At 49.9% G+C, this 14,684-nt stretch overlaps 1 protein-coding gene across 2 annotated transcripts in view; it reads right to left on the bottom strand.

Annotated features, from left to right (window-relative positions):
- ints3 (integrator complex subunit 3) overlaps positions 1 to 14,684 on the bottom strand; it is a 71,781-nt gene that overhangs the window by 8,864 nt on the left and 48,233 nt on the right. For both annotated transcript variants that reach the window (XM_048620454.1, XM_020523362.2), the window contains exons 23-25: positions 8,787 to 8,862; positions 603 to 716; positions 112 to 160 (exon numbers count right to left, since the gene is read on the bottom strand). In XM_048620454.1, coding sequence (XP_048476411.1) covers positions 112 to 160; positions 603 to 716; positions 8,787 to 8,862 — 239 coding nt within the window. The remainder of the gene's footprint in view (positions 1 to 111; positions 161 to 602; positions 717 to 8,786; positions 8,863 to 14,684) is intronic.

Here is a 14,684-nt window from a genome sequence, read left to right as displayed (position 1 = left end):
CGACCCTCCGACAGCGCCCGCTCCCTCCGCGCCGACCCTCCGACAGCACACTGCCTAAAACCTGGGCTGTAATGGGAGCTGGGAATTGGACAAACCGATGGCCACACTTACTTCTCTCTCCTGAGCTGCAGCAGTAAACACGAGAGGGCCTCAGGGTGCTCTGAAAGAGAAGGGATGAGTTTATGACAAACTGTTTCACTTACTCCCTGTCACTGACAGTACATCTTCTGCCAAGGTGCCATTGCATCCTGGGTCCAGCAGCCTGGGAGCTGAGGTGGGCGGTAGCAGTACAGAGAGAAAAGAGGAGAGTGAATGGTGGGGGGTGGGGGGGGGGGGGGGGGAGCGGGCGGGGGGGGAGCAAGAGTGTGTGGGGTGTTAAAAATGGTAGGGAAGTGAGTGACAGAGTGGGGGGGGATAATAACGGTAGGGGAGTGAGTGAGGGGAGTTGGGTGGAGAACGGTCGAGGTGTGAGCGAAGGAAGTAGGGTGAACAGTCAGGGAGTGGTGGGGGAGGAACAGCAGGGGAGTGAGCAGGAGGATGAAATACCGCCCAGGGTCCGAGGGAGAGGTACAGCTCGGCTCTGCCTGCTGGTGATGCCTTACCTTTGTACTTGACATGCTGAAGGATGGGGATGACCAGTTCCAGGGGAATGTTGTGAGCCAAGAAGAGCTGCCACGTACAGTACTGCTCAAAGGTCTCCCAATCGAGGCTCTGAACTGTGGAGCAAGCAGTTAACAGATCAGGTCAACACTGGAAACAAAAAACTCTCACAGGCAAAAAAAAAACTATACAAGCAGAAAGCAGCCATTTCTTGCTCATCACCAGCAGCAAACCACACCCCCACCCCCCAACCAACCTGCAAGTGGCTCGGTGATGGTACAGATCGACGGAAAGAGGCGAGATAGAGCTGGGTGCAGAGGGAGAGGCTTCCCACACATTGGCCACGATGTTACTGTGGTAGGGGTCACTGTTGTTGCCCCACACACACCCACACAGCAGATATCCTGCTCCAGCGAGTGAATGGCGATATATTTCCCAGTCAGGACGGTGAGTGGCTGAGGGGGGAGCTTGCAGCGGGTCGTGGTCCCATGTATCTGCAGCCCCTTGACCTTGTGGATGGTAGAGGCTGCAGGTTTGGAAGGAGCCTTGGTGAATTTCTGCAATGCATCCTGCCGATGTGGATCCAATGCAACGGGCTGCTTTGTCTTCGATGGTGTCAAGCTTCGAGTGTTGTCAGAGCTGCACCCATCCAGGTAAACGGGAACATTCCATCACAATCCTGACTTGGGCCTTGTCGATGGTGGTTTTTTTTGGGGGGAGGGGTTCGGTGGGGAGTCAGGAAGTGAGTTTCTCGCTGCAGGATTCCTAGCCTCTGACCTGCTCTTGTAGCCAGGGATTCCATAGATAGTCCAGGATGCTGGCTGTAACATCTCTTGCTGGGAGCTGGTGTTATTAAAATGGGCTCCAAATATTCCCTCAATTTGTTTTTCATTTAAAGAAGAAAAAGTGAGGAGCACAGCTACTTAATTTTACATGTACCACTTGGCCAAACAGTAGGGCCCGAAGGGCTGTGTCCGTACTGGAACTCCCAGCTCGGTTTCCGGAAACTTTGCTGAGGTCACGGTCTAACTGATAGAGAGAGGAGGAAGCAGAAATGCCCTGCAAGTTGCAAGTGAGAAGCCATAATTTAATTGAACATTTCAATTAAATCCACAAAGCACTCGGAGCTGGGGCTGTCACAGGTTCTCTCCTGGTCAGCCAGACCTCTGATTAAATTACAGGCTATAAATTCACTCCCAGACACCCATTAGTCAGACACTTACTGCCCTACAGATCCTGGGAGCCCCACTCACACCCAGAGCTCACATATGACAGCTTCCTCATATCAGCCATCAATCTGGAGGGAGCTATGGGACTTTGACTCTAATTAAACAGGCACTGTCAGACAAATGGAGCTGGGGGGAGGTGGAAAGAAGAGGGATGCAGAGCGAAGGAGCGGGACTGGAAGGGAGCGGGACGGTGGCGGAGAGAAGACAGAGACGGCGGGGGGGCGGGGGATGGGGGGGGGGGGGGGGAGAGAGGGCTGGGTGGGTGGGGGGAAGGAAGAGAGAGCGGGACGCGGAGCGAAGGAGAGGGTGGGGGGGAAGAGGCAGAAAGAGAACGGGGAGACAGAGGGAGTTGGGGGGGCGGGGGGTAGAAAGAGAGACAGGAGATGGAAGAGGGGAGAGACAGGGCGTGGGGAGGAGCAGGAAGGGGATTGGGCTAGGCTAGGTGCTGCCTCAATTTGAGTGTAACCTGTTTCAGTGCTGAGCTAAACTGAGCTGAGCTAAAATTAATCCCACAGGAGCATGACAGGAAGGTCGGAAAGGGTCCATACTTCTGGATTACAGCTGGTACTCATCCTGAGCTGCTCCCTCCCGGCTCCCCCACCCAACAAAGGAAGAGCTGCATGAAATGAAACAGAAACTGCACCAGTGCCAGTCTCTGGGGAGCTGGAATCTGTGCAGCCATTAACACCTGGCTTGGCTGGGAATTCTCACACACTCTGCCAGTGATGTGTTTGGGAATCGAGACTGCATTAAAATGCAGGGGGCCGCTGTGGGCAGGAGGGACTTTGGGCTGCTTTTATTACACATACTCAACAGAGTCTGCAATTCCGAACACACCACCTCTATGTACCTGCAGCTCTCCTCCGCGCACGCACATTCAAAAGCCAAAATAGCTGCATTTATATAGCAACCAGTAGCACTCAAAAGCACTGCACAGCTTAATGAAGCACATTCTACAACTTCCCCAATGCTGGTATGAGTAATGTACAGCAAGATGCCATAGAGGAACACTCTGCTTTTAGTGACATCAGTTGATCTAAACCGCAGGAAACCGGAGAGAATACTCCAGCCCACTGCCTGCCCTTCCAATATTGCCAAGATGTCAAAATGTTTTGTTTTGCAGCTCATCAGAACTTGGAGAGCTCGTAGCGATATCAAAATACTCGGCTACCGACTCGGCCAACGGGATCTTTTACAGCCGGAATAATCTCTCATCCAAATGGATCAGACTGATTCCAGGGATGAAAGGGTTGTTGTATGAGGACAGGTTGAATAGCGTGGGCTTGTACTCATTGGAGTTCAGAAGAATGAGAATCATAGAAACTCTACAGTGTGGAAGCAGGCCAATTGAACCCACCAATTGTCCACACCAACCCGCTGAACAGCATCCCACCATCACCACCCCCCGCATCCCCCAAACCCCATCCTATGCCTGTAACCCTGCATCCCCTATGGCCGATCCACCCTAACCCGCACATCCCTGGGCACTACAGGGCAATTTAGCACAGCCAATCCACCCTAATCTGCACATCCCTGGGCACTACGGGACAATTTAGGACGGCCAATCCACCCAAACCTGCATGTCATTTGACTGTGGCAGGAAACCATAGCACCCGGAGGAAACCCACACAGACACAGGGAGAATGGGCAAACTCAACACGGTCACCCGAGGGTGGAATCAAACCTGGGACCCTGGTGCTGGGAGGCAGCTGTGCTAACCACTGAGCTACCTTGGGAGAGGGGATCCGATTGAAGTATATAAAATACTAAAGGGTGATTGATAAATAAGAGGTCAAACAGGATAACCCCCCTGCGCCCGTGTGAGACAATCTCCAACAAGAGGATATTGATACAGGGTGAGAGGAGGTAGGTTCAAAACGGAGATGGGAAGGGTTGGGAATCTGTGAAACTCACAGCCACAGAGTGCAGTGGAGGCAGAATCAATCAACAGATTCAAGAAGGAAACCGATATGTTTCTGATAAAAGGCTATGGAGAGCAGGGAGGATGGGGCTGAATTGTCTGCTACAGCTCCTAACCCCTCTAGTTCGCAGAACAAAAATATTTCACTTCCCCTCCAAGCCCTCCCTCTCCACCACACAGCAGTGTCACCCGACCGCCTGCCGCCCACAAATCAGCAAAGCCTGCCGACACAGGGGCTGAGAAAAGGTCAGGCGACTCGCACTGTTGAAAATATTCATCATTTGCCTGCACCAGAGCGCAGACCGCTTGTCTGTGACACCTCAATGTGTCAGACAGGCGTCTCTACTCTGGCTCACTTCACCCAAATTAAAGTCTCTGCGACATTTCCACCTGCCACAGCAACTGACACGCTCAATGCGAACCACACCGACGTTATTAATTGCCTCATTGAGAGGCTGCCTCGAGGTGAGCCAACACGAGCGGAATATTGATTTGCTCGTCTTTGTCCTCAGCAGGGTGCCACCAGTTAACTAAGTGTTCACTTACCACAGGGGTCAGGCAGACTCGACAGGCAGGAGCAATCAACCCAAAGTTTCAAGAGATTAATCGACATTCAGTTAAATCAGGGAGGTGGGCCATGCTTTGTTTCATATACAAATTCATACAAGGGATATGGGTATAGCCGGCATTTATTGCCTGTCCCTTGAGAAGGTGGTAGCGAGCTACTTTCTTGAACCGCTGCAGTCCTTGTGCTGTAGGCAGATCAGGAAGGAACTTACAGGGTTCTGACCCAGCGACAGTGAAGGAACAGCCAACATATTCCTCAGTTGGGATGGTGAGTGGCTCGGAGGGGAACGTGCAGGGGGGTGGTGTTCCCATGTATCTCCTACACCTTCTAGATGAAAGTGGTTATGGGTTTGGAAGGTGCTGTCTGAGGATCTGTTTGGTGAATTTCTGCAGTGCATCTTGTAGATGATACACACTGCTGCTACTGAGCGTTGGTGGTGGGGGGAGTGGGATGTTTGTGGATGTAGTGCCAATCAAGTGGGAGCTGCTTTGTCCTGGATGGTGTCGAGCTTCTCGAGTGTTGCTGGGGCTGCCCCCATCCAGGGCAAGTGGGGAGTATTCCATCACACTCCTGACTTGTGCCTTGTCGATGGTGGGACAGGCTTTGGGGAGTCAGGTGGTAAGTTACTCGCTGCAGGATTTCCAACCTATGGACTGCTCGTAGACTGTGTTTATAATGGCTGTTCCAGCCGAGTTTCTAGTCAACGATAACCCAGGATGCTAATAGCGGGGGATTCATTGAATATCAAATGGCAGTAGTTAGAATGTCTTTTATTGGAGATGGTCATATTCTTGCCATACAAATGCCAGGCTGTTACTTGCCACTTGTCAGCCCAAGCCTGGATATTGTCCAGATCTTGTTGCGTTTAGAAATGGACTGCTTCAGTATCTGAGGAGTGGCAAATGGTGCTGAACTTTGTGCAATCTTTAGCGAACATCCCCACTTCTGACCTTATGGAGGGAAGGTCATTGACGAAGCAGCTGAAGATGGTTGGGCCTAGGACACTACCCTGAGGAACTCCTGCAGGGATATCCTGGAACTGAGATGGCTGATCTCCAACAATCATGACCATCTTCCAACGTGCTAGGTGTGACTCCAACCAGAGAGTTTGCCCCCTGCTACCCACTGACTCGTTTTGCTAGGGCATCTTTATGCCCTCCTTGATACTCAGTCAAACGCAGCCTTGATGTCAAGGGCTGTCACTCTCACCTCCCCTCTTGAGTTCAGCTCTTTTGTCCATTTTTGAACCGAGGCTGTAGTGAGGTCAGGAGCTGAGTGAGGCATCACTGAGCAGGTTATTGCTGAGGAAGTGTTACCTGATAGCACTATTGATGACACCTTACTGATGATCGAGCCCAGACAAAATGAAGTGGTAATTGGCTAGGTTAGATCAGAGCTGCTTCAGGTGGATGGGATATACCTGGGCAATTCTGAGTATTGGCTGGTGGACGCCAATGATGTAGTTGGATTGGAACAGCTTGGCAAGAGAGGAGGCGAGCTTTCAGCCATGTCTTTAGCACTACTGAGAGGGCACACAGCATTTGGAGTATCCAATATTCCCAGCCATTTCTTGATATCACATGGACTGAATCGAATTGGACGAAACTGGCATCGGCGATGCTGGGTACTTCTGGAGAAGACCGAGATGGATCATCCACTCATCACTTCTGGCTGAAGGTTGCAGCGAGAGCGTCAGCCTTATCTTTTGCACTGATGTGCTGGGCTCTTCCATCATTGAGGACAGGGATATTTGTGGAGCCTTCACCTCCGGTGAGTTGTTTAATCATCCACCACCATTCACGACTGGATGGGGCAGGACTGCATAGCTTAGATCTGATCGTTGGTTGTGGGATTGCTTAGCTCTGTCTATCACTTGCCGTTTGGTGTGCAAGTAGTTCCATTTGGTGGCTTCACCAGGTTGATACCTCATCTTCAGGTATGCCTGGTGCTGCTCCTGGCCCTGGCATGCCCTCCTGCACTCTCCATTGAACCAGGGTTGATCCCCTGGCTTGATGGTTGAGCGGGGGATATGACAGGCCACGAGGTTACAGATTCTGTTGCTGTTGATGGTGCCCAGTCCCTCATGCATGTCCAGTCTTGAGTTTCTAGATCTGTTCTGGATCCCACAGCGGTTACACTCAGTCAGAGGAAGTGACCATGCCGAGGTTTGTAAAAGATTCTTCGACTATTAATTTGAAGAAAAGCAGTGGAGTTGTGAATGTTCCATCGTTCAATATATTGAAGACTGATATAGACATTTTATTCCAGGACAGACTGGCCTTGTTCCCACTGGAGTTGAGGTGTGAGGAGTCAAAAGTAGGTGGTTATAAATGGCTGATAAAAGGTGGACAGGGAAAGGTGTTTCTTCTTGTGGGCAAGTCTAGAACTGGAAGACACTTAAACATTTTGGGACAGAAATGAAGAGAATTCTCCAGAGCATTATGCAATTTTGGAACTCTTTCCCTCACAAGGCAATGGGTTATAGGGTGGAGATGGATACATTCCCTTATCAAACGGGAATGGGTCAGGGTCGGGAGGGAGGGAAATGTAGAATCTGAAATACACAGAACAGCCATGACTCTTATCATTTCACCTCCCTGAACTCCACCAGCCTTCCTATACATTTTAAAACCTGCCCCCCACCCAACAGCGTCGCCCAGTTCCTCGGAAGGGTCAGTAATCCAGCTGGTGACATCTCTTTACTTGCATAGATGCTGCCTTACCTACTGTCTGGTCACATCCCTCCCCCTCTCCAACTCCTTCAGCCCATACACCCCCTTTCTATCTCTCATCTACAGCACATCCCTTCAGCCTTCACAGAGCAGAGAATATGTCAGAGATTTGATGGAGGTGTGCAAAATGGTGAATGCTTTTGATTGGGCAAATAAGGATCGACTGCAGCCAAGGGACAATAACCAGAGGGACACAGATTGGAGGTGTCTGGGGGGAAAAAAAGGAAACTTGGAGGGGAGGGAGCATGAGGATGTTTTGGAGCTGCTAGTTGTAATCTGTAGTGTGCTGTGTGAACAGGTAGTAGAAGTAGGTTCAACAGCAACTTTGAAGTGGGGGTAATACTCAAAGGGGAAACTTTACAGGGTGACAAGGAAAGGGCAGGGGGCGGTGACAATAATGGAATAGCTGTGCCCAAGGCCCAGAAGAGAGGGGCATGGGAAAGCAAGAGATGACAAAGAGAGAGATTTGCACAAACAGCCCACAGTTCATACATTTCCTCCGCCTGAATAACTGTGTGTTCCAGAGACTGACAGCTTGCACCAGTCCCAGTGAGATCACAGGTAAAGAAAATATCTCCACGTTAACATGACCACCCAATCTCCTTCACTGTTCTCTTGTGAATGAAACACATCAGTCTCCCAAACGCCAAGTCAACAATCCTGTCAGTTTTACACTGCCTCAGTGGCAAGAGACTGCTGCCCATCCTCCACCCACACCATATGAATAAAGGCAGGCACCCTGCTAAATCGAGTGGAGGAACTGTAGGGGCACAAGTGAAATGTGACTCCCCTATCTCAGGCAGGAAACAAACACAGCTTCCTGTTGGGTCTCCCACCTTCAATCTCTCTTTATTACAACCCGACATCAAGCTGCATCTACATGGCACCTTGTAGGTGCCTCACAACAGCATTATCACTCAGGATCTGACCCTGAGCCACATCAGGTGACACAAGCTTGGTCACAGAGGCTGCTTGTAAGAAAAGGAATGAGAGGTTGAGAGGGGGAACTCCAGAGCTTAGGATCCAAGCAGATGGAAGATCAGCCGCCAACGGCAGAGGGACAGAAGCTGGGTGGACACAGATGACAGAAGATGCTAAACAGACACAACCCATCTTTTCACAGACAGTCCCCAAATTTGTGATAACAAGGTGTAGAGCTGGATGAACACAGCAGGCCAAGCAGCATCAGAGGAGCAGGAAAGCTGACGTTTTGAGTCTGGACCCGAAACGTCAGCTTTCCTGCTCGGCCTGCTGTGTTCATCTAGTTCCACATCTTGCTATCTCAGATTCTCCAACATCAGCAGTTCCCACTATCCCCAAATTTGTTTTGTTTTTTTGAGGGTACCACAAACAGCTGGAAATCTGAAGCAAAAACAGAGGATTCAGAAAAACACCAGCACCGTTTCGGTCGCCACGGACACGTCCCGAGCAGCAGAGTGTTTCCAGTCTGGGGACTTTGGTGGCGACGGGGGTTCGCTGGATAGAGAGCGAGCGGGTCGCTGGGTACACAGGATCTCCATCAATTGAGTGATCTGCTGGACGGGAGGCAAGGCGAGGCCGTTGTCTCGTCCAAACTGGGGCAATGCAGCGCTCCCTTGGGACTGCATGTGGCTCAGCCCACAGCTCCTCATGGAAGAGCATGATGGACTGCTGCTACTCCCAGCCACTGTGGCGCTCACCGAAGTTATTTCAGTTCATCAATAAAAAAAAAAAAGGGGGAAGGAGGGGAGACTTACTCAAGATGTTGAGGACTGAATCCTTACGAAACATAACCAGGTTCCCCATCATTATGTGACACACCAACTCCTGCAGCTGAAACACAAATGAGAGACATTCTCAATGTCATTAGGAGTTCCACACCTCCAGGTCACTCCCAAATCCCTCAACTACTAGGAAGAGACCCACAAGATCTGTCATTCCTTTATCACTCATACTTCCCAGAAGCACAACGCCTCTTGACCCAATTATCCTTCCTGGTCATACAGCAGCAACAGACGAGCAGGCCCCTCAATACTGCCCGTCATTCAATCTATGGCTGAAACAGAGACAGAGAGAGAATGCTGGAGAAACTCAGCAGGTCTGGCTGCAGCTGTGGAGAGAGAATCAGAGTTAACATTTCAAATGCAGCGCGACTCTTCTGTTTGTTTCAGAGCTCCAGCATCCGTAGTAGTTTGCTTTAATTAGAGCAATGGCTGATCTGTACCCCAACCCGGGTTTTTGATCAGAAGTAGGCCATTCAGCCTATCGAGTCTGCTCTGCCATTCATCGATATCACAGCTGTTCTGAGCATCCCCGACTCTGCGTTCCTGCCTTTTCCCCACAACCTATGGTTCCCTTCCTGAATAAAATAAATCTCAGCCTTCACTATCCTTACTGAGCCAGCCTTAACAACCTGCGCCTGCGCATAAAGTGCTTTCAGATTACCCCCCAGAAGGGCCTTGCTCGGATTTCTAGGCTATGCGAATTAGATCACTGCTTTGTCTACAGCAAACAATTTAAACACCCCAACGGCTTCAGCACATCCCACTATCGATTCCAGACATATGAAAAGAACCACAGAACCCCTACAGTGTGGAAACAGGCCCTTCAGCCCAACAACTCCACACTGACCCTGAGAGAATCCCATCCACCTAATCTACACATCCCTGAACACTGTGGGCAATTTAGCAAGGCCTATTCACCCTAACCTGCACATCTTTGGATTGTGGGGGGAAACTGGAGCACCCGGAGGAAAGCCACGCAGACACAGGGAGAATGTGCAAACTCCACACAGACAGTCACCCAAGGCTGGAATTGAACCAGAGTCCCTGGCGCTGTGAGGCAGCAGTGCTAACCACTGAGCCACAAATTGCACACATGTATATTCTTGGTACCAACTGAGCAACACAGCCCACCATGTCAACTCCCACCCCCCTGCTTTTGCTGGTGCTGGAGAGTTTCAGTGATGGAGAGATTGGACTGTCTACCTTGACATGGAGCAGACCGAGGGAGTGGGGGAACACAGTTGAGATGTATCAAATTATGAGGGGTAATAGCAGAATAGACACCAAGAAACATTCCCCCCTTTGGTGGAGGGGCGGATTAATGGCCTGACGCACAGATTTATGGTAAGGGCCAGGAGGTTGAGAGGGGAGTCAAAATCTTTTCACCCGGAGGGTGATGGAAATCTGGAATTCACTGCCTGTAAGTGTGGCAGAGGAAAAACCCTCGTTTAACGGAAGGAGTATTGCGATGTGCACTTGTGATGCCGAGGCTATGGGCCAAGGGCTTGGAAAATGGGATTGGAGTCATTGGGTGGCTGTTTTTGATCAGTGCAGAATCGATGGACCAAAGAGGCTTTTCCTCTGTAGACCAGTCTGACTCTTCTCTGAATGGTGCAGAAAGATTGTCTATTTGACAGGGTCTAAAGACGGTACAGTGGCTCAGTGGTTAGCACTACTGCCTCACAGCACCAGGGACCTGGGTTCGATTCCACCCTCTGTGCACACTGCACAGACAGTTGCCCTTCTCCCCGTGTCTGCGTGGGTTTCCTCCCACAGTCCAAAGGTGTGCAGCTTAGGGCGGATTGGCCATGGGAAATTGTCTCAGTGTCCAGCAATTTGCAGTCTGGGTGGGTTAGCCATGAGAAATGCAGGATTACAGGGATAGGTGAGGGGTTGTGTCTGGGTGGGATACTCCTCAGAGGGCTGGTGTGGGCTCGATAGGCCAAATGGCCTGCTTCCACACTGTAGGGATTCTATAACGTGGCACCTGTAGTGAGAGACTGCAATTCTGAGCTGTGGTCAGTGGACTTGAGGCACGGGAAAGATGTCTCCTCAGGGAAGCAGCAAGGTCAACATGTTTCTCCTGTGCTCCTTCACCTCTACTTTACAATTCCTTACATTTCACGAGTACTGTTATCAAAACAGCAGCTCCAGTTAGGGCCCTGCTGACAGACATCACACCAGATTGAAGGTCTCAGGTTAAGATGCGGGGTAAGTCAGTTAGGACTGAGAATGAGGAAGAATGTCTTCACCCGGAGAATGGGGAGCCTGAAGAATTCTCTGCCACAGTAGTAGTCAGGGCCAAAACAGAATGTTTTCAAGGACGAGTTAGATACAGTTCTTAAGGAATTAAAAGGAGAAAGTGGGAACAGGGGACTGAGTTAGATAGTCAGTCATGATTACACTGCATGGCAGTGCAGGCTCGAAGGGCTGAATGGCCGATGCCTGCTCTATGTTTCAGATATACACAGAGTTTAAGACAGTGACTCTCACCGTCCACAGCTCCATCCAAAACAGTTCTGTTCGCCAGTGACTGGGCCAACAGGACTAGTGACAGGTTCCCGTGGGAGAGCAGAGAAAGTTACTGCTGCTGATAGTGACCTCTCTTTCACCTTCAAGTCAGTCCCTTCAATAAGACGGCCCATATTCAGTAGTAAGCTTCACTATAGTGGCACATTAAAATCCTTTACCGTGACTGTTTCATGGTTGTTCTGAAAGGATGGAAAAGGGAGGCAGTGTTTTGAATTTGCAGAGGAACACAGGCAGGCTTGCAAGCAGATTTCGAACCGCTCAGTCGAATGCGTCATCGAGTCATAGACTGTCGCTACACAAAGTGGCCTTTGGACTGTAGAGTCTGTGTTGGTCATCAACAACTTATCAATTCTAATGCCATTTTCCAGCACATGGCCCACTGTCTTTACGCTACAGTGTTTTAAATGATTATCCAAACGCTTAAATGTTGTGACGGCTCTCGGCCTTTAAGGCAGTGAGTTTGAGATACCTACCCCTTTCTGGGTGAAAATACACCTCCTCAAATCCTCTCAGAACCTCCTTCCCTTTTATCCTAAATCCATGTCCCCTGTTTCCTGACCCCTCCAAAGTTAAAACCTTCCCCCCATTTATGCCCCTCAGAACTCTGTACCCCTCAATCAATCCCTTGGCCTTCTCTTCTAAGGCAAACAACCCCAGACTTATCTAGCCTCCCTTCATTCAGTGACGGGGGGTGGGGGGCGGCTGCGTGCAGCATGGTGGCTCAGTGGTTATCATTGCAGCGTCAACACCAGGGTCCCATGTTTGAATCCAGCCTTGGTCGGAGTGGAGTTTGCACATTCTCCCAGTGTCTGCATAGGTTTCCTCCCACAGTGCAAAGGTGTGCGGATCAGGTGGATTGGCCATGCTAAACTGCCCATAGTGTCCAGGAATGTGCAGGCTAAGTGGGTTAGCCATGGGAAATGCAGGGTTGCAGGGATAGGGTAGGGGGGTTGGGTCTGGGTGGGCTGCTCTTCGGAGCGTCAGTGGACATGATGGGCTGAATGGCCTGCTTCCACACCTGTAGGGATTGTACGATGAGGATTGTGTACAATAACTCCAAATGGCAGACTCTAAACTAAGGTCTGATACGATTTCATCACAAGCCAATTCTATTCTGCCAGAAATGACATGGGATATTCTACAAAAAAAAAAATCAAAGTAGGGTTAAAATGTGGTGTGAAAGTGGTCCACAGCTAAGCCTACCTGCACATTAAAGGACTGAACCTTTCTATGGGAATACGAGGCTGCTTAACCATCAAGACTTTTGTCATTCAATTATACTAATGATTCATGAAAGAACTCCACAATTCTCTCCCTTACCGAAGCTGTCAACTTGCCCCGGGCACCTGTTCTCTGCATTTATAAAACTCCAGGCTATTTGGCAAAGGAAGGCCTTGCAGTTGGTCCTGGCTGATGTCAGCAGGTGCAGGCGTTACTGGGGTAAGTGACTGAGATGCTGGCATCCAGACCACACACCAGAGACAAGTCAAAGACCAAGGCTAGCTCTCTCCCACAGCAGCATCGTCCACCAAGGGAGCTCCGCAACTCCAAAAGGTAGCTACAACAGACACCACGTCAGCCACTGCCAAAATCCTAATGCACGTGAAAAGCCACAGGCTCCTACACCAATAGGGGAGCTACACAGGCAAATGCACCTCGTGTATCTCCACTTAAACATGTGAACAGAAACACTTAAAAAGCAAAAGAGAGAGAGACACACACACACACCCTTACCTTTTACTTTTTTTTTTAAGTCAACCTACTCAGATGTGCTATGACATAGCTCTGGAAGAGATGGGACTTGAACCTGGGTCTCCTGGCCGAAAGGAAGGGACTCTACCATTGTGCTACATGCCTTACATCTTACAAGCATAGGATGAAATGTACGAGGGTAAAGGTCCTAGTGCATATCGTGCAAATAACACCAGGACCAATGACAGTGTTTATCACTCACTAGTCACCAGGAATGTAACCAGTTACATCAGGATTCCCAATGGGTCACAATGGTTGGTTAGAAACTGGGACAACACCAGGACTAGAGCAAGTGATGGACATCTGTAAAACAGCTGGGAACAATAAGGGCTTTAACAGGGAGGGTGGGAATGGGGTACCATACAGGCAGGTGATTGTGATGCTAGGTTGGGCATGTGTCACAAGGGAAGTCACATTTGGGGTTATGAGATTGGGATGGGGAGATTTTGGGGGTTGGGTGGCATACAGGATTGGGGAATGGGGCTGAGATGGTGGTTTGGATACAGAACAATGGGCAAAGAGAAGGGGATTGGGAAAAACTGAGGAGTTCTTTCGAAGAGTGGGGACAGACACAAGGTGCCTGACAGCTTTGAGCTGTAAGAGTTGAGCGCTGGGTCAGGGTTATGGGATGGGATTGGAAGGGAATGGGTACAGGACGCAATAACATGGCGAATGGAGCATGGGATTGGGACAAAATATCACTGGATTGGGAATAAAAGGGATCAGAAGAGGGCTTGGGCCAGTGAATAATCGGGGAGCTCATTCAAAAAGGTTGACATTGTTATAAGGGGCTGAATAGCCCCCTGTGGTGTGTGAATAAACACGCACATCAGCTGAGATACATCCAGCTTCTCCCGTTTTTAAAACGGGAATGTCATTGAGTGCCACTCTGCTCAGTAGAACTGCGGTCTTTGGAAGTGGTATGGACGGTTCTGGAACAATTATCAGGCATTTCCAGGAAATAGGAGCAGGCTGTCAGAGATATTATCTTCCCTCTGCCCTCACCGACAATCAAGCAGCTTATTAAAAACTGTAAATCAGAGCATGATACCCTGGCTAATTTCAACACTGCACTCATGTTTACTGAGCTCAGTTTCCATGGTAATTGCATTTAACCCCCTCAGTGCCTCAGCACTAAAAGGAATGTGGAAAGGCAGGAGCCAGAGACAAACAGAAACAGGACATGATGAGAACAGAACACAATGTCACCAAAGAGCCTCACAGCTGAGGAGCAACCTTCTCGACTACAGTCGCTCCAAGAAAGGAGGAAATGCAGCAGCCGTGTAAACAGGGCAAGATCCAAACTCAGCCACATGAAAATGGCAGAGGATTACAGCTACTAACCCAGATATTAACCAATATACCAGGAAGTGCGCAAATGCTCTTCAGAACAGTGCGTGGGAACATTACTTACAATTTGAAAGGGCACAAAGGTCTCAGTTAAAAGTCCCACAGACATGCAAAAACACAGGGTACGGTACTGGTGGGGGACAGGTCTGTCACCGTATAACACTGAGGTACAGTACCGGTGGGGGACAGGTCCGTCACCGTATAACACTGAGGTACAGTACCGGTGGGGGACAGGTC

The sequence above is a fragment of the Rhincodon typus genome, chromosome 46, assembly GCF_021869965.1.
Source record: "Rhincodon typus isolate 14 chromosome 46, sRhiTyp1.1, whole genome shotgun sequence".
Taxonomy (NCBI): Eukaryota; Metazoa; Chordata; class Chondrichthyes; order Orectolobiformes; family Rhincodontidae; genus Rhincodon; species Rhincodon typus.
This window is presented reverse-complemented; position numbering and strand designations above follow the sequence as displayed.